Consider the following 20,807-nt stretch of genomic DNA (forward strand, 5'->3'; position numbering starts at 1 on the left):
ATTCCTTCCAGCCACTGCTGCAGTCACCTGACATGCTAATTAAACCAAGGTTGCCTGGGTCATTTTTTGGGCCATACCCCTATATGCTACTGGAGCAGCAAATAGAGAAGTGGGTTTGTATGTTGATGTATGACGATGTAGTGGGCCTGTGTTCAGTCATGGCTGCATTGAAAAGTCATTAAGGTTATGGGAATTATTTTTTTAATTTGGTTATGATGGATGCTTATCATTATGGAAAATAAAATAATTGTGCATATGTGTGTGTGTGTGTGTGTGTGTGTGTGTGTGTGTGTGTGTGTGTAGATAGATAAATGGATAGTCCAGCATGGACGTTGTTTGTAGACAAGCATTGAATTAGGTAAGAGGTATAGGAGTTTTAAAACGAAGGTAGTAATTCATGCTGATGTGCAGCATTTTATGAATAGTTAGTTTTAGTATCAACAATGTTGAGGCACATTACTCTAAAATGCACATAACAACCAATGATGCAGAATAATATATACAGTCCTCACTCCAGTAAAAACAGGCATTTATTTCAACAATATAACATCTGCTTTTTAACCTCTGTGTTAAAGCTAACTGTTCGTAAAATACACCACTCTCCAAGGTTTTCTGCTTCTCTTACAACTGGTTGTGTTTTTGTTTTATAGGTTCATAGGTAAGTACTAGGCTATCTGCCCGAGAGCATCTGTAAGCCTAGCCAGAATGTGTTGGCTTTCGCCAACCACTTAGATTAGTTCCCTGTGCATTGATTCCAGCAAAGCCATTAGTTACCTGTGCCTCTGTCCAGCAGAGCCACTGCAGTGATCCCCGGCGTAAATTTTCTGTTTCCCATCCACTTGTCAAGATTTCTCTTGAAGAGTGTTAGTGAGGGGCTCTTCCTAATGTAGATTGGAATCCTGTTCCAAAGCATTGGGAGTCTCTGGGACAGGAATCTATCCCTCCAGCATGTCCTGTTTATCATTGTGGTGAGATTTAGATCCCTAGAGCGTGTGGCTCTTGGGGATTTGTTTTTTTGTAGCTGGAGCATGTCCATCAATTCTGGGTTGGACATGACCTTGTATGTCAGGCAGAGATCACCTCTGAGTAAGCGGTATGCAACCGAGTACAGCTAGAGTTGGGCTGCATAAGAGCATATGTTTGAGGCTAGTAATCCTGTTGGTGAGGTACTTCTGTGGTCTTTCCAGCTGTTGCAGGTGTCTTGTAAGGTACATCCCAAATGGGGCGTTGTACTCTATGATGGGTCTGATGAGTGATGAGTAGAGTGGCACAATAACCTCTTTTGTTCTAGATGCGAACCCTTTTGGGATTAGGTGGGCCACATAGAAGGATTTTCTAACCACTTTGGCAATATGATTATCAAAGGAGAGATTACTATCTACTTGCGTCCCCAGATCCCTTATTACATTTTCTGTATTTAGGTGACTACCACGTATGTGGTAGTTCGCGGATACTTTGTTTTTTCCAAAGGGGATGACTATGCACTTTTTGGCATTTAGCTTGAGGCCATGATTTTGACAGCAGGTATCCGTCTCAGTGAGACCCTTATGGAGGATGTCTGTATCAGCTGGAGAGTCAATTATGGCCCCTAGTTTGCAGTCGTCTGCGAACTTGGTCAGCCATAGTCCTCCTGTGCTTGCCTGTACCTCTGAGAAGTATATACCGAACAGGAGGGGTCCGAGAACTGAGCCCTGGGGGATGCCACTTGTAACAGGTTTAGAGCTGGACCTAGAGCCTGCAACTCTCAATGTGTGGGTTCTATCGTGAGCCAATTGGCAACCCATCTCATGACGTAGGGGTTTATGTTCAGGCTGGTGAGCTTGTCTATAATACCAGAATGGGGAATGGTGTTGAAAGCCTTTGCGAGGTCTAGGTAGGCTGTGTGGACCTCCTTTCCCTCATCTAAAGCCTTGGTAACTGTCTCAAAGAAGTCCACCAGGTTTAGGAGGCATGATCTGCCCTTAACAAAGCCAAACTAGGGTCCAATGTTTGAAGGTTCCCAATGTCTCTGTTAATGAATTCCATGATGATGCACTCCATAGCCTTGCAGACCAGGCTGTCAGGCTTATAGGGCGATAGTTCCCATGGTCCATTGTGGCTCCACCTTTGTGGAGCGGGATAACTGTTGCTGTGCACCACTGTATGAGTACGTAGCCTGTAGAGAGGCTCAGTTTGAACAGTGTGTTTGGGTGAGGGGTTAGTTCATTTTGGAGCTCATGTAAGACGCAGCCTGGGACACAGTCTGGTCCCATTGAAGCTGTATTTTTGGCTTTGGATAGGGCTGTTTTAACCTGTTTTAGCTGGGGCAGTACATTCTTCTGCTATGGTTATGGGCCCTTTAGGGGATGAGAGGGGGGTGAAGTTTGCACTAAACCTGTCTGCCAGAAGGTTGGCAATATCATTCGGTTCAGTGTATTTTGTGCCATTCTGCACTAACTCAGAGCAGATCTGAGAGTTTCCACTTAGGTTCTTGACATAGCTAAAGAACGCTTTTGTGTTCATCTTTGGAGTCCTTGGCAATTTATCTTTCAAAGCTAGCCTTGGATGATTTTATGAGGGATTGTAGTTTCTTGCTGATACTGATCAGGGATGTCTTTCCTTCTTGGGATTTTACTCTTTTCTGCACTTATTTCCTCCTTCTATTGTATAGCTTGTTTATGGCAGGGGTCCACCTTCTATTGTATAGCTTGTTTATGGCAGGGGTCCACCAGACTGGTTTCCTTTTCTTGGAGGAGTGAGTCTTGGTTTTGCTTGGGATAGCACAATCCATGCATTTTTGCAGGTGCTCATAGGGTGCCTTTGTAAGGGATTCAGCAGCTTGGGCAGCATTGCCCTTTAGCATGGGGGCTGTGAACCTTTCCACCTCGGGCTTAAGTAATGTGAAGTTTGCTTTTGAAAAGTTTTTCACAGTGGTTTCCTTGATTGGAGGTAGGGGCGCAATGTGGATATCCAGAGTGATTAGTCTGTGGTCTGATCTAACAAGCGAGGGTTTGACCTCCGGTGTAGAACACCAGTCGCCCATGTTGGTGATGGCCAGGTCCAATATGTTGTCACCTCTGGTGGGGGTGTTGACCAGTTGATCCAGGGCGTTCGAGTTTATAAATTCTAGGAAGCGTTGGGCAAGGGAGTTAGTACTTGAGTAGTTCTCCCAGTTAGTGTTTGGGTAATTGAAATCACCCAATATTATGATGATTCTTTGGTATTATGATGACAATTTCTTAAAATAATTTGTTTTAAATGTTTTATTCAGGCTGCACCTGTTAAATTTATAACTACATCTGAGGAACTCAAATTGAAAGCTTTGCATTGTTGAGTTTCACTGAAGTTTTGGTGTCATACAGGATAGGAATGTATTCCAAGCCTTCTTTTTTCTTATTTGTATATATTTTTTTACTTGTAATCTGCCTCATTCATGAAACAGATAAATATGATCTGCTATAGAACAGTGGCCACGAGATCAGCTTTTAGCTGTGGCACACTGCTAATCAATAAACAGAATGCAATACATCATTTATTTATGCTGTTTTGCACTAGGTACTCAGCAGTTTTACTTAAATCTGAATTTGTCAGCATTTCTTCACAGAGATCTGTACATGTTTCTTATGTTGCCTTGCATGGCACTGTGCATGTCTGCTGTTTTTATATTTCTATTGTGATTGCTTTCTGACTTAATAAATATAAGTAGTTTGTAGTGTTTTCTCATGAATCATAATGTTGAATACAGACTGTGGAATGCAAGTATAATTGAGTTTCTTATTTACTTGCTTTTTTCTTGTTTTTCATGTTTTCTCTCTTTGACAGGGTTATGTTTGTCAACATCTGATTTTCTGCAGGCCATTAAAGGGTTCACTCCTTCAGCCCTGAGAAATGCTAACTTGCACAAGCCTAAAGACTTGGGCTGGGAAAATGTTGGAGGCTTACATGAAGTTAAGCAGTTGCTGATGGATACCATTCAGTTGCCAGCAAAGGTAAAAATGCAAAAGAAAAGAGAAATGAACAGATAAATGCATACATATCAGTCATGGGAAACTGTGTGCCTAGGTTTATAAGTTCTCATTAGGCTTATGACCAAGGACACCACATCACCCCGTACTGGTGGGAGTCTAACAGTTTTTCCTATGTATAGGTTCATAGGTAGGTACTAGGCTATTGGCCCTAAGGCCTATATAAGCCTAGCCAAAAAGGTACCCTGGCTTTCGCCACCCAAGGAAATTATTTTCCTGTGCCCCTGTCGAGTAGAGCCACAGAAGTGATCCCTGGGGTGAATTTCCCATCTCCCATCCAATCATCAAGATTTTTCGTGAAGAGTGCTAATGAGGAGCTTTGTTTGATATAGGTAGGCAGTTTGTTCCAGAGTATGGGAAGTCTCTGGGACAGGAATCTATCCCTCCAGCATGTTCTATTTATTGTTGTGACAAGGTTTAGGTCCCTGGAGTGTGTAGCTCGGAGGGATTGGGATTTCTTTAAATGGAGCATGTTCAGCAGTTCTGGGTTTGACATAGCTTTGTATGTTAGGCAGGGATTGCCTCTGAGTAGGCGATATGCGATGGAGTAAAGCTGAAGTTTTTTGAGACGGTCTGCGTAGCTTATCTGTTTGAGGCCAGTAATCCTCTTTGTAAGGTATTTCTGCAGCCTTTCCAGTTGTTGTAGATGTATTGTGAGGTACATACCAAAAGGGGTGCTGTATTCTATAATGGGTCTAATGAGTGATGACTACAGGGGAACAAGGACCTCTTTTTTCCTGGATGAGAAACCTTTTGTGATGAGGTGTGCCACATAGAAGGATTTCCTGACTACTGTGGCAATGTTGATTATCAAAGGAGAAACTACTGTCCATCAGTGTCCCAAGTTCTCTTATCACACTTCTAGGTTCATAGGTTGATACTAGGTTATCTTTCTTAGGGCATTTATAAGCCTAGCCAGAGTGTGTTTGGCTTTCACCACCCTTTTAGATTAGTTGACTTGTGCCTCTGTATAGTAGGTCACAGAAGGTAGCCCTTTTAAGGTTAGTTTACTGTACCTCTGTCAAGCAGGGACACGGAAGAGATCCCAGGGGTAAACTTATGATCTCCCATCCACTCATCAAGATTTCTGTTGAAGAGGGTCAGTGAGGGGCTCTGCCTAACATGGTTTGGATTTTGTTCCAGAGTGAGGGGAGCCTCTGGGATATGAATCTGTCCCTCCAGTGTGTCCTATTTATTTCTGTGCTGAGGTTCAAGTCCCTGGAGCGTGTGGCTCTAAGGGATTTGGATTTCCTGAGGTGAAGCATGTCCATTAATTCTGGGTTGGACATGGCTTTATAGTCAGACACAGATCGCCTCTGAGTAGGCGGTACGCAACTGAGTAGAGCTGGAGTTTCTTTAGCCGAACTGCATAGGACATCTGTTTGAGCCCCTTGATCCTCTTGGTGAGGTACTTTTGGGATCTTTCCAGTTGCTGCAGGTGTCCCAAATGGGGCATTGTATTCAATTATGGGCCTGATAAGTGATGAGTAGAGGGGTACAATGACCTCTCTTGATCTAGATGTGAACCCTTTCATGATAAGGTGGGCTATATAGAAGGTCTTTCTAACCACTTTGGCAATGTGATTGTCAAAGGAGAGATTGCTATCTACTTGGGTCCCCAAGTCCCTAATTACTTCTTCCATACTTAATGGATTACCACCTATGTGGTAATTTGTGGGCACTTTGTTTTTCCCAAAGGGGATGACTATGCACTTTTTGGCATTTAGCTTTAGGCCATGGCTCTGGCACCAGTTATCCGTCTCTGTGAGACCCTTTTGGAGGATGCTTGTGTCAGACGGAGAGTCTATTATGGCACCCAGTTTGCAGTCATCTGCGAACCTGGTCAGCCATAGTCCACCCGTGTTAGCCTGTACCTCGGAGAAATATATACCGAACAAGAGGGGTCCCAGGACTGAGCCTTGTGGGAAGCCACTTGTAACTGGTTTAGTCTGACATGGCACCTGCTATTCTGACCATGTGGGTTCTATCCCTGAGCCAGTTTGCAACCCATCTTGTAACATAGGGGGTGATATTTAAGCTGGTGAGCTTATTTATGATGCCCGAGTGGGGTATTGTGTCGAAGGCTTTTGCGAGGTCCAGGTAGGCTGTGTGGACTACCTTCCCTTCATCTATGCCTTTGGTAACTGTTTCAAAGAAGTCGACCAGGTTCAAGAGGCAACATCTGCCCTTAACAAAGCCGAATTGGGTAGGATCCAGTGTCTGGAGGTTCCCAATGTCTTTGTTTATGATTTCCGTGATGATACGCTCTATAGCTTTGCAGGCCAGGCTAGTCAGGCTTATAGGGCGATAATTTCCGGGGTCTGTTGTGGCACCACCTTTGTGGAGTGGGACCACTGTTGGTGTACGCCATTCCTTGGGTACATATCCTGTAGTAAGGCAGAGCTTGAACAGTGACTTTATATGAGGGTTTAGTTCTTCTTGGAGCTCGTGTAAGATGCAGCCCGGGACACCGTCTGGTCCCATTGATGCTGTGTTTTTTGCTTTGGAGAGGGCAGCTCTCACCTGTGCATCTGTGATCTCAGGAAGACTAGACTCTGTTGGGATAGACATTTGCTCTTTTGGGAGGGAAGGGGGGGAGAAGTTTGCACTGAACCTTTCTGCCAGGATGTTGGCAATGTCTGTGGGTTCAGTGTATTTTTTGTCATTTTGCACTAGCTCAGGGCGTATCTGGGAGTTGCCTCCCAGGTTTCTGACATAACTAAAGAAGGCCTTGTGATTATCTTTAGTGTCTTGTGCAATTTTTCTTTCGAAGCTGGCCTTAGATGATTTTATGAGGGATCGTAGTTTCTTGCTAGTATTGATCAGAGACGCCTTCCCTTTTTGGAATTTTGCTCTATCATGTAGTAGCTTTCTCCTTCTGTTGTATAGCTTATTTATGGCCGGGGTCCACCAGACAGGTCTCCTGCCTTTGGAGGAGTGAGTCTTGGTTTTATTTGGGATAGGATGCTCCATGCATTCCTGTAGGTGTCCATAGAATACTTTTGTAAAGCATTCTGCATTTTGGGCCGTATTTTCCACTGGCCCGGGGGCTTTGAAGGATTCCACCTCAGTTTTGAGAAGTGTGAAGTTTGCTTTTGAGAAGTTCTTCACCGTGGTTACCTTGGCTGGGGGTGGGGACAGAATATGGATGTCCAGTGAGATTAGTTTATGGTCTGATCTTACCAATGAGGGGCACACCTCTGGTGTGGAACATAGAGACCCCATGTTGGTGATGACCAGATCCAATATGTTTTCCCCTCTTGTGGGAGTGGTGACCATTTGTTCCATAGCATTTGAGTTTATAAAGTTTAGGAACCGTTGGGCGAGGGTGTTTGGGTTTGAGTAGTTTTCCCAATCAATGTTCGGGTAGTTGAAGTCACCCAATATAATAGTGTTTGGAGAGACCGTCATATTCTCCAGTGTTCTCAGGAAAGATGAGTGAGGTTTTTGTGTTTGGGAGGGTGGTCTGTAGCAGGCTACATACTGAAAGGCAGTTTTGCCCACTGTTAGTTGCACATGGATGGTCTTCGATGCTTTGTGCAGTGCCACTAACCTGGAGGTGTGGGTATCTTTGATAAATATGGATACTCCCCTCCTTTTGTGGTTCTGTCCGAGTTTTGGGGCCGAAAAGCATGGTATGAAGTATAACCTATTAGTGATGGGGTGCTCCCGGGAGCCTTGAACCAGGTTTCTGTTACTGCACAGATATCGATATTCTGCGTAGTGAGGAGAGTCTCGAGTGCGTGCATCTTGAGGTTTAGACTTCTGGCGTTGAGCAGCATTACCCTTAGTTTTTTTTTTCTTTCACTTTTGGTGTTAAGTAGACTACTGCCTATGTGGTAGGTCATGGGTACAGAGTTTTTACCAGAAGGAATGACAATGCACTTTTTGGCATTGAGCTTGTGGCCATGGCTTTGACACCAGGCATCTGTCTCAGTGAAGCCGTTTTGTAGGATGTCCACATCATTAGGACTTTCGATTATGGCTCCTAGTTTGCAGTCATCTGCAAACTTCGTTAGCCAAAGACCTTCTGAGAAGTAGATACCAAACAGGAGAGGACCCAGGACTGAACCCTGTGGTACTTCACTTATCACTGGTCTGAAGTCGGACTTGGAGTCTGCTACTTTCACAGTGTGGGTTCTGTCAGTGAGCCAGTTGGCAACCCATCTTGTGACATAGGGATTTATACCTAGTTTAGTGAGTTTATCTATAATTCCAGAGTGGGGGATGGTGTCGAAAGCCTTGGCGAGATTTAGATAGGCTGTGTGAACCACCTTGCCCTCATCTACGGCTTTGGTGACCGCTTCAAAGAAGTCTATCAGGATTAGGAGACAAGATCTGCCTTTTATAAACCTGAACAGGGTGGGGTCCAGAGTTTGGAGATTACCAATATCATTGTTTATAAGTTCCATGATGATACGTTCCATAGCCTTGCAGACCAGGCTTGTCAGGCTAATGGGGTGGTAGTTCCCAGTGACCGTGGTATATCCCCCTTTGTTGAGTGGGATGACTGTCACTGTGCGCCACTCAATGGGCACAAAGCCTGATTTAAGGCTATGATTGAACAGGATACTTTGTTGGGGTGCCGGTTCGTTCTGTAGTTCATGTAGATTGCAGCCTGGGATGTTGTCAGGTCCCATGGATGCTGTGTTCTTAGCTTTGGAGAGTGTGTTTTTTTACCTGTGCAGCCATGATTACAGGAACATCGAATTCTTCCAGTATAGAGATGGGCTGTTTAGGGGGATGAGAGGGAGGTAAAGTTAGCACTGAACCTATCTGCCACGATGTTGACAATATTAGTTGGTTCTGTATATTTAGTGCCATTTTACTGTAACTCTGAGCAGATCTGAGTGTTGCCATTGAGATTCTTGACATAGCCATAGAATGCTTTGTGGTTGTCTTTAGAATCTGTGGTGATTTTGTTTTCGTAACTAGCTTTGGAGGATTTTATGAGCGATCTCAGCTACTTACTGAGGCTGACCATGGAGTTCCTCCAATCATGCAGGATAAAAATTTGTGGTCACCTGTCCAGTCATCCAAACAAGTTTTAAAGGTTGCTAGGGAAGTCTTCATTTGGCATTATTTGGTTGTAGTACCCACAGAGTGGGACTGTGCAGGTGTGGGAAGTCCATTTAAGATGTTATGGCTTACTGTGAAAAAGCAATACTATATAGAATAGTTTTTTTATCATATGCAGCACTATTGCATTGTATTATATTTTATTATTGTATTATACTATATTACCCTTAAGGAATATTTCTTAAAACATAGACTTTGCTCCTGTACCCACCCAGGCTAATCATCTCAACCCCCAAGTTTCCAACTCCCTTGTTCATATTGCTCTATACCTCCTGTCTTTACAAGCCTTCTTATACTCAAAACATAACTTGTAAAAAAAAAAAAAAAAATTGTATGGTAAAACTGTTGTAATTCTTGCTTACTTTATAGACACCTTGTATTTAAATCTTCTAATTTAAATGAGATTTGCATGGTAAAATGTTTTGTTTAATTTTGATTGCTTTGTAGACACCATGTTAACCTTGTAATTTGAAATTCTATTTGCAGCTTCTATTTGCATTTGCGTGGATATTTATGTTCTATTTCCTTATCTCAAATATTATCTCAAATCTAAAACATTCTGAGTAACCTTCTTGGAGCTTTTCTTCCCGGGTCTCTGCTGAAAATAGGCTTCTGGCCCAGTCGGACATTACCCGTTTAACAAATGAAATAAATAAAATAATTAAATATTGTATTATAAAATAACTTGGTGGGGAACTGGTCCAGGAACCCCTTCCAGCCAAGTGGCAAAGAAACATGGAAAAAAAAACTTGTTTTTGTACAAGCATATTACGACATAGAAAACCAAAAACAAGTGCTAAGTTATAAATAGGCAGCTTTTGGGAATGCATAGTTATGTTATTGTTGTTGTGTCTTTCGGCTTATCCCGGTTATGGGTCGCCACAGCAGAACTCCGGTCCTCTAATGTTTGGTAGTGGATTTTTATGTGCCGAGTTACCAGCCCTGACGCACAACCTTCAACGAAGGCACGCCCATTCACGCATGCCTCCACACAGAAGACGCTCTAGCTGAGAATCGAATGGGACAATGTCTGTATAGTTAGGTAAGTGGTCCTAAAATGTCGGCTAAAGAATGCTTTTCTACTTTTGTGTATCAAACATGGTAATACATTGTATACAAGCAACTAATAAGACATTGAACAAGAAAAATGTGGTAACAGTTATGTGTAGAAGCTGGCATGAGGGTATTGCACTCCTGAAGTGCCATTCTTCAGAAGATTTGTTAAACAGAGGTCTAGTTGCCTGATTGAATATATCTTGGCACTTAAAACAAGTAGGGAAATTTCCCCCATGTCTTGGTCGAATGATCCCTGGTAAGTATAAATTCCACATTGGGTTTCCTTCATAAGACAAGTTGTAGAGCTAGTGGAACTAATCAGATCAAAAAGGTAATGACCAGTTCTGTATTTATTTATTTAATTTATTTATTTATGTATTTACATGACATTTGTTGACAGAGATGGTCTGACTGAGCTTGCTCCCTTTTTCAGCAGAGGCCCAGGGAGAAAAGCTCCACAGTACAAATTATGCAAGTAAAAAAATTCACAGTACAAATTAGGCAAGTAAAAAATAACAGGTAAGGTACAATAAACACAATAAAAAAGTATACACAGAAAAGGTTAAACAGTTGTCCAATTACAGTACAAGTGAGAGATCTCAGAAAATGAGGCATAACAGTAAGTAGTGAGGAGGTTGGTAAGAACAAAGTGGCAAAAATGCAAAAGAATTGTTATTGGTGGTCTAGTATGAGAATCAAAGCAATTAGCTGACAAGTTACAGTGTGAGGACAAATAAAAGAGAAGGGTAGAAGAAAGAAAGGAAACTAGTGTCAGATTACAGGGGGCAAGAATTGTAAGGGTGTGGAGAGCAGTAGTTAATTATTGTTGTAATACGCAGGACGTTAGGATAGCATAATTGTAGGAAATGAGTAAGTAGGAAGGAAAGTCAGGGAGGGAGACGAATAAAGGAGGAGAGAGGGAAGGGAGGAGTTCAAGTGGGATGATTGCAGTGACATTTCCAGGCACTGTATAAGTAATTTCTGAGAGTTGTCTTGAATTCATGAGCATGGGTAATATTTCTGAGGGGCATGGGAAGCTTAGTCCATGAATAGAGCAGGAAGGTAGCTGTAGAGGTTTTGTCCAAATTATTTTTCGCTTTAAAAATTTGTAAAAGACATTGGTCTGAGCTTCTGTGGGAGCGTAGTGGGTTATAGAGGGAGATAAGAGAGGATATGCTAGGGCAGGAGTAGGGCTTGTTTAGGATAGTGTGTATGATGAAAAGTTGATTAAATAAGAGATGGTTAGGAAACTCTAGCCAGCTGAGCATGTGAAGAGCAAAACAGTGGTGTGATTTTGGTGGTAGATAGCTGCAAATCTGGCTACTTTGTTGTATGTGGTGTCGAGTTTGGATAGTAGAGAGAACTGTAAATTAGTAAGTATTTGAGAGCTGTAAAAGAGGTTAGGGAGAAGATGAGCCTGACCAAGGAACCTTTTGATGTTCTTCGTGCTTCACTGTTGCAGTCATCACACTTGGGTTATCTGCCTGCAGGTAGCCCTCAGTCGGCCCGAATACCAGAGACTTAGTATTTCTGCGTCGGTTACTGTCACTTCAGGACTGACGTCAGGCCGTCAGGGGTATAAAAACAGGCAACCAACACCATTACACCAGGCTTTCTTGCCGAGGAGCCAGAAGCAGAAGCAGTTCGCATGAAGTGCTGCTCGGCCGCTACCTGAGTTTTCTTTTCCGAATTGAATCATCCTGAAGTCTTCTAAAGCTAAGTACCCTATTAGGGATCCTTTTTTCTTGTTCTAACCGATGTCAGAAAAAGTTGACAATTGTCTCCCCTGTGAAAAGCAAATACCACACCAAGATTTCCATTCTTACTGCATCACCTGTTTAGGCCCAGACCATGACGCACCTCGCTGTCGATTTTGTGCTTTGTTCGACACCCAAACTATTTGTTGTTGGCCCTTATTGTCACTAAATACTTTCGTCCTCTATCTCCTTATTCCGAAATGGCTTTGGTAAGCCATCCAACTACCGATCTTCTGAAAAAATGTAAGGATAAAGACAGAGACAGACTGCAGAGGTCCAAAACTGCCGACGACGCTTCTGTTAAACTAGTCACCAGTTCGCTGGTACTCATTGAGGCGCTTTTGCAGCCCCTGATGCCCGCTTTAATGGATTCGCAGGCCACTACTGAGACCAATTCGGAGTACGGTATGCTGCGAGACTCTTCTTTGACTATGGAACCTGCAGATGTCTCTACTTTGGATGGGTCCAGAGCCGCTGTGCAAGCACCGGCTTCCGAGGAATTCTTCGCATTACTGATAATTGACCCAAACAGACGACTACTTTCACATCTTCAGTTCTTCCTAAAACTACCAAGTTTCTAAGGCCAGGAGTACGAGCTATGCGTAAAAAAACGACGACACAAACTCAAGCACCTGCTTCCATGCCACAACATCAAATGCTTGAAATGGTAGAAGACCTGATTATGATGATTAGGAGAAGCCAGCCTTCCCCTGCTAAGAAAAAAAGACCTTTCCGCAGCAGCTTTAACAGATGAAGAGTCCGACGACTCTAAGGTTTCTGAATATGAAGACATGCCTTTATCTGCTTATGAGGATTCAGATGCAGAGGATTCCATTCCCTCTGCTTCCCCTCCAGAGGATTTTTCTTTTGGTGAAACTCTACATACTGTAAGAGAGCATTTCTGCTGGGAATGCCAGGATTATCCTCAGTCCAAAAAGAGACTCAGAGAATTTTTAGATTTGCCATGACATAGACCTTTAGCAATCCCTCCAGTTCTGGATGTTCATAGGTAGGTACTAGGCTATCTGCCTGATGGCATTTATAAGCTTAGCCAGAATGTGTTGGCTTTCGCCGTCCCCTTAGATTAGTTCCCTGTGCCTCTGTCCAGCAGAGCCACTGAAGTGGTCCCGGGGTAAACTTTCTATTTTCCATCCACTCGTCAAGGTTTCTCTTGAAGAGTGTTAGCGAGAAGCTCCTCCTAATGTAGATTGGAATCTTGTTCCAAAGCATGGGAAGTCTCTGGGACAGGACTCTATCCCTCCAGCACATCCTATTTATTGTTGTAGTGAGGTTTAGATCCCTAGAGCATGTGGCTCGAGGGGCTATGGTTTTCTTTAGGTGTAGCATGTCCATCAATTCTGGGTTGGGCATGGCTTTGTATGTCAGGCAGAGATGACCTATGAATAGCCGATATGCAACCAAATACAGCTGGAGTTTCTTCAGTCGAGCTGCATAGGGCATCTGTTTGAGGCCAGTGATCCTCTTGGTGAGGTACTTCTGTGGTCTTTCCAGCTGTTGCAGGTGTCTTGTAAGGTAGATCCCAAATGGGGTGTTATACTCTATGATGGGTCTGATGAGTGATGAGTAGAGGGGCACAATGACTTTTTTTGATCTGGATGCAAACCCTTTTGTGATTAGGTGGGCAACATAGAAGGATTTTCTAACCACTTTGGCAATGTAATTATCAAAGGAGAGATTACTATCTACTTGGGTCCCCAGATCCCTTATTACAACTTCTGTATTTAGGGGACTACCACCTATGTGGTAGTTTGTGGTACTTTATTTTTTCCAAAGGGGATGACCATGCATTTTTTGGAATTTAGCTTCAGGCCATGATTTTGACACCAAGTATCCATCTCAGTGAGACCCTCCTGGAGGATGTCTGTGTCAGCCGGAGAGTCAATTATAGACCCTAGTTTGCAGTCATTTGCAAAATTGGTCAGCCATAGTCCTGTGTTTGCCTGTACCTCTGAGAAGTATATGCCGAACAGGAGGGGTCCTAGGACTGAGCCCTGGGGAATGCCACTTGTAACTGGTTTAGAGTCGGACCTGGCTCCCACAGCTCTCACCATGTGGATTCTGTCCGTGAACCAGTTGACAACCCATCTTTGACATAGGGGTTTATGTTCAAGCTGGTGAGCTTGTCTATAATACCAGAATGGGGAATGGTGTTGAAGGCCTTTGCAAGGTCTAGGTAGGCTGTGTGTACCACCTTTTCCTCATCTATAGCCTTGGTAACTGTCTCAAAGAAGTCCACCAGTTTTAGGAGGCATGATCTGCCTTTAACAAAGCCGAACTGGGTAGGGTCCAGTGTTTGGAGGTTCCCAGTGTCTCTTTTAATGAGTTCCATAATGATGCACTGCATAGCCTTGCAGACCAAGCTAGTCAGGCTTATAGGGCGATAGTTCCCGGGGTCTGCTGTAGCTCCACCTTTGTGGAGCCGAATAACCATTGCTGTGCGCCACTCTATGGGTATGTAGCCTGTGGAGAGGCTGAGTTTGAACAGTGTGTTTAGGTGAGGGGTTAGTTCGTCTTTGAGCTCATGTAGGACGCAACCTGGGACACTGTCCGGTCCCAGTGATATTGTGTTTTTGGCTTTGGAGAGGGCTGTTTTAACCTGAGTGTCTGTGATTTTAGGGGCTCTACATTCTTCTGGTATGGTTATGTGCCCTTTTGGGGGGGTGAAGTCTGCACTGAACCTGTCTGCCATGATGTTGGCAATATCAGTCGGTTCAGTGTATTTTGTGCCTTTCTGCACTAACTCCGAGCAGATCTGAGCATTGCCACTTAGATTCTTGACATAGCTAAAGAATGCCTTGTGGTTATTTTTGGAGTCCTTGCCAATTTTTCTTTCGAAGCTAGCCTTGGATGATTTTTTGAGGGATCGTAGATACTTGCTGATACTGATCAGGGATGTCTTCCCTTCTTGGGATTTTACTCTTTTCTGTACTAGTTTCCTCCTTCTATTGTATAGCTTGTTTATGGCAGGGGTCCACCAGACTGGTTTCCTTTTCTTGAAGGAATAAGTCTTGGTTTTGCTTGGGATAGCAAGATCCATGCATTCTTGTAGGTGCCCGTAGAATGCATTAGTAAAGGATTTTGCAGCTTGGACAGTGTTATCCTTTAGCATGGAGGCTTTGAAACTTTCCACCTTGGTCTTAAGTAACGTGAAGTTTGCTTTTGAAACGTTTTTCATGGCGGTTTCCTTGACCAGGGGTGGGGGCGCAATGTGGATATCCAGAGTGATTTGTTTATGGTCAAATCTAACCAGAGGGGGGTTGACCTCCGGTGTGGAACACTGGTCGCCCGTGTTGGTGATGACCAGGTCCAATATGTTGTCACTTCTGGTGGGAGTGTTGACCAGTTGATCCAGGGCATTTGAGTTTATAAATTCTAGGAAATGTTGGGCAAGGGAGTTAGTACTTGAGTAGTTCTCCCAGTTAATGTTTGAGTAATTGAGATCACCCAATTTTAAGGTGTTTGGTAGGACCTTTATGTTTCCCAGTGTTTCCAGAAATGCGGAATGGAGGTCCTGGGATACGGTGGGTGATCTGTAGCAAGCTACAATATGAATTGCAGTTTTGCCCGTTGTTAGTTGCATGTGGATGATTTCTGAAGCATCATGCTGTGCCAATAACCTGGAGATGTGGGTATCCTTGATGAATATGGATATGCCCCCACCTTTTGTATTTCGGTCTGGGTTCTGTGGCCGAAAATGTATGGTATGAGTTGTAGCCTGGTAGTGCTGGGGTGCTCTCTGGAGCCTTAAGCCAGGTGTCTGTTACTGCACATATATGAATTTTATCCATACTGAGGAATGCCTCGAGTGAGTGCATTTTGTGGTTTAGACTTCTGGTATTGAGTATCATTACCCTCAGTTTCTTGTTACTTGCGGTATTTACGTCGGTGGGTTTGTCTTTTGAGCCTTGCCTAAAAATTTTTTAGTTGCGAATAATGTCTTTATGAAATCTAGTCTAACTCCTGATACTTTACCCCCTGCTCCAAGGAAACCAGACAGGTACTACAGAGTCCCTGACTCTCACAAATTTATTTTCAAAAATCCTACTGCTGACCCAGAGTTCATTTCCCGGGAGCCTAAAGGTATAAAAGCAACTACAGCTAAGAATCTAACCCCTTCAGACAGGGATTCCCGAGCTTTAGACAGATGGGGTAAAAAAATATACACCTCTGCAACTCTTGCCATTAGGGCATTGAATTGCCAGTTTCACATGCTGAAATACCAGCAACATATTATGGAACTTATTAAGAAAAAATGATCTACCTTTACAGACTGTGCAGAAAATAAAGAATTACAGGAGCCTGTGCATTCTGCAAGCCAAGTCAACAAGCATACCTTGCAATGTGGCTTTGACACCCTAGAAGCATCTTGCAGGGCAGCAGTCACTGGTTCTGTACTGAGAAGGCATGCTTGGCTTAAGGAGCAGACTTTGCCTGACCATGTCAAATCAAAATTACTAGATGCTCCTTTGAACAGGGACACTCTGTTTGCCACCAAATCAGAAGAGGTTAAAAAAAAAGATGGAAGAAAAATCTAAGTGTATGCAGACAGTCAAAGTTTTTTTTGCAAGTACAGCCTCCAAGATTCAGTAGGCATTGCCCCTCGAAACATTGGTCTTTTCCAGCCCCCTCAAACGCATCTCAAACTAGACCTAGGGGAAACGGACCCCCCAGATTAGTCTCAGGGTATGCAGAGATCTAAGCAATGGAGTGCCTCCACTTCTAAAACAGGGAGTGCTAAGCCACCCCCTTATGGAAAGAATTCACAATGACTTCTCAACTCCACTTCTCGCCTCTGCCCAACTGCAAGTGCCCCTAGTAGGAAAACTTGCCCATCATGCAAAAAACTGGACCTCCATCACCAAAGACCGATGGGTCCTCAACTTTGTATCTCAGGGCTACAAATTTTACTTCCACTCATTGCCAACCCCAAAAGGGTTTCCAGACCTTCCTCCAAACCAGTGGGCAGAGGCACAAAACCAAGTACAATCCCTGCTCTCCATAAGGACAATTCAACCTATTCCTGCAGAACAGATAGGTCAAGGGTTTTATTCCAGATTTTTCCTGGTACCCAGAAAAGAGGGCACTTGGCGCCCAATCCTAGACCTTTCCATTCTAAACACCTTCCTGGTGGTACCAAAATTCATAATGCTCACCCTTCAGCAGCTTCTTCCTATGCTGTCCAAAGATGCCTGGTTAGCTATCCTAGACCTAAAAGAAGCCTATCTGCACATCCTTATCAGGGACTCATGCAGGAAATACCTACGTTTCTGGGGATGATCTATGCATTATCAGTTTTCTGCACTTCCCTTTGGCTTATCTACTGCTTGCAGAGTCTTCACAAAATGCCTGGCTCCAGCCTTTGCTTTTTGCAGACAGAAAAAGCTCCAAATTTACCTGTACTTGGGACGATTGCCTGATTCAGGCAAACAGTCAGGAAAAGCTGTTGTAGCATCTGACATTTGTAAAGAACCTTCTAACCTCCCTGGGGTACACTATCAATGAAAAGAAATCCAAACTAGTCACCCGTCAAAAGATTTTATTCCTGGGAGCAAGCTTGGACACAGCATCCCAGATGGTATTCCTTACTCCCGAGAAAAAAGCCTGCCTGACAGGCTACTTCACTCAAATGGCCACCAGAACCCAGCTGTCCGCAAGGAAGATCTTGCAGGCCTAGGGTTCATGGCCTCTTGCATTCTACTAATTCCATATGCCAGACTGCATATGAGGAAACTTCAGTGGTACTTAAAAAGTCTTTGGTGCCAACATTCTCAGGACCTGGAAACCCGTAATGCCTATCGTACCTTGTCTAAGGACAGAGTTTCTTTGGTGGGCAGCAGCATGCAACAACAAAAAGAGACTTCCCTTTACACAACCCCACACCACCCAGACCCTAACCACAGATGCATCACACTATGCCTGGGGGGGACATTTGGACGACAAGTGCATTCAGGGCCACTGGAGCCCAAGACAAATTAATCTGCACATCAGCCAAAAAGAGATGCTAGCTGTTCAGCACGCTCTTACAGCTTTCAGATCACTACTCTCACCAGGACCCCTGCTAATAAAAACAGACAACACCACAGTTATGTGGTACATCAACAAGCAGGGGGGAACCCACTCTTACCCACTCTGCAGGCTAGCCATGGCCATGTGGAACACGGCCTTGGAAATGCATATTCATCTGCAAGCTCAATTCCTGCCAGGGAAACAAAACTCCCTGGCAGACAACTTAAGCAGAAATCTTCTAGACCCACACAATTGGCAATTAGACCCCAGCACCTTCAGCCTTCTAACCCAGAAATGGGGGACCCCAGAGGTGGACCTTTTTGCCTCCCCCTACAATCACCAGCTCAGCAAATTCTGTACCAGGACACGTCACAGTAGGGCCTGGAAAGTGGATGCCCTATCCTTCCATTGGGTAAACCTCTCACTCTATGCATTTCCCCCTCTGCGTCTTCTGACAAGAATATTACTCAAGATAAGACAGGACAGACCAAGGGCAATCCTGATTGCCCTGGACTGGCCACTCCAGCACTTGTACCCACTACTGCACAGCCTGTCACCGGTGCCACCCTTGCATTTACACCAGATCCCAGTCTTCCTCACTCAGCAGGAGGGACAGATCTTGCATCGCAACTGCAAACTCTGAATCTTGCAGCCTGGCTTATTCCTTCATTTCTCCCCCAGTGACCAGCCTAAGCAAGCAGGTGCTGGATGTCATTCTTGAAGCCAGAAAACCCAGTACAAGGAAATCCTATCCTGATAAGTGGAAAAGGTATTGTTCCTGGATACAGTCTAAAGGAGAGAGGACACAGCACTGCCCTCCTTATCTCTAATCCTGGATTACCTAGCAGATCTACTCCACAGAGACCTATCCTTCTCCTCCATTATGACCCATGCCTCTGCCATCTTGGCTCACTACAACACTGAGCCACCTCTCTTCTCTCACCCTCTCATCAAACAGTTCCTGAGTGGGGCAAACAACTTAAGGCCACCAAGGAGAACACCCACCCCTGCTTGGGACCTTAACTTTGTACTGGAAAAGCTCACGCTACCCCCTTTTGAGCCTGCAGCGTCAGCAGAGTTAGAGTTCCTGTCTTGGAAAACAGCCTTGCTTCTGGCCATCACTTCAGCTATAAGAGTGACTGAGCTACAAGCAGTTATGGCTGTGGAACCCTTCATTATTTTTCATGCTGACAGGGTCTCCCTCAGGACTAACCCTTCCTTTATGCCTAAAGTAGTGTCTAGTGTGGCTCTCAACCAATCTATCCATTTACCAACCTTCTTCCTTAATCCTCAAAATAAAGGGGAAAGGAGCCTGCACTCCTTAGACGTGCACAGACAGCTCAGATTCTACCTTGATAGGATTAAGGCCTTCAGGAAATCTGACCAGTTACTAGTCAGATGTTCTTTGTGTTTCACTGTTGCAGTCATTACATTTGGGTAATCTGCTGGCAGGTTGCCCTCAGTCGGCCTGATTAACAAAGTCTTGGGTCCTGCGTCAGTTGCTGTCCCTTCTTCCATGACGTCAGGTCGTCAGGGGTATTAAACATGCAGCCGACATCAGTCTTTCTTACCATGTGGTGCCCGAAGCAGAAGCAGTTCACAAGTGCCGGTTGGCTGACTCCTGAAATTTTCATTTTCGAGTTTCAGAACTGAAGTCTTCAACTTAATGCTAAGTACCCCATTGGGGAAACTTTTTCTTGCTCCGTACTGATGTCAAGTAAAAGTTAATAATTGCATTACTTGTGGAAAGCAAATACCTCATAAAGATTTTCAATCGTACTGTATTCCTTGCCTAGGCCCTGACCACGACGTACCTTGCTATCGGTTTTGTGCTTTATTTAATCAGCGCACTATCCGTCGTCTATACATTTTTGCCTCTAAATATTTCGGTTCCCGGTTTAATTACCCAGAAATGTCGTCGGTTAGCCATCCAACTACCGGGATTCCAAAAAACGCAAAGATAAAGACAGAGACAGGCCGCCGAGGTCCAAAACTGACGACAACGCTTCTCCTAAGCCAGTTGCCAGTTCGCTGGTACTCATTGAGGTGCTTTCGCAGCCTCTGATACCCACTACTTCTGATTCGCAGGCCTCTACTGAGACCCATTCGGAGTCCGGTATGCCACGAGATGCTTCACCTATGGAACCTGCAGATGTCTCTACCTTGGATGGGTCCGGAGCCACTGTGCAGGCACCGGCTTCTGAGGGTGTATTCAGGCCTACAGACTTGCATATTAAAATAAACACCGCCTTCATCACTAAATCTCGATCCATGTCTAAAAAATCGATGTCCAGGGCACATGTTCAGGCCCCTATGCCTAAAAAACAAATGATAAAAATGGCTGAAGATTTAATTACTCTAATCAGGGGTAGTCACCCCCCCCCCCAAGAGGCCTAGGGCTGAGCTTAATTATAAATCTTCTGATCAGGATTCTGTTTCTTCTGACTCTTCTAATGTCCAGGATTTGTCCATACCTACTTATGAGGATTCTGATGCAGAGGATTCCATTCTCTCTGCTTCCCCTCCTGAGGATTTTTCTTTTGGGGAAACTTTACATACTTTAAGGGAGCATTTCCACTGGGAAAGCCAGGAATTTTCTCACTCAAAAAAGAGGCTTAGGGATTTCCTTCTACCTCAGCATAGGCCTTTGGCTATACCTCCTGTACTTGACATTGTTGATGATGTGTTCTCAGAATCCAGTTTGGCCCCTGATTCCCTGCCTCTGGGTCCTAGTAAACCTGACAGATGCTGTAGGGTTTCTGAGTCCCACAAGTTCCTTTTCAAAAATCCTGTTGCAGATCCAGAAACCATTTCTCAGGGACCCAAGGGCATTAAGGCTTCTACTGCTAAAAATCCTACCCCTTCTGATAGGGACTCCAGGGCG

General features: G+C 44.2%; 1 protein-coding gene across 1 annotated transcript in view; it reads left to right on the forward strand.

Moving 5' to 3' along the window:
- Nucleotides 1-20,807, forward strand: part of PEX1 (peroxisomal biogenesis factor 1) — a 1,694,243-nt gene that overhangs the window by 897,609 nt on the left and 775,827 nt on the right. Inside the window, exon 15 of the mRNA XM_044067676.1 lies at nt 3,802-3,968. Coding sequence (XP_043923611.1) covers nt 3,802-3,968 — 167 coding nt within the window. The remainder of the gene's footprint in view (nt 1-3,801; nt 3,969-20,807) is intronic.

Source organism: Protopterus annectens, chromosome 3.part1 (assembly GCF_019279795.1).
Source record: "Protopterus annectens isolate FY-2018-M chromosome 3.part1, PAN1.0, whole genome shotgun sequence".
Lineage (NCBI taxonomy): Eukaryota > Metazoa > Chordata > Ceratodontiformes > Protopteridae > Protopterus > Protopterus annectens.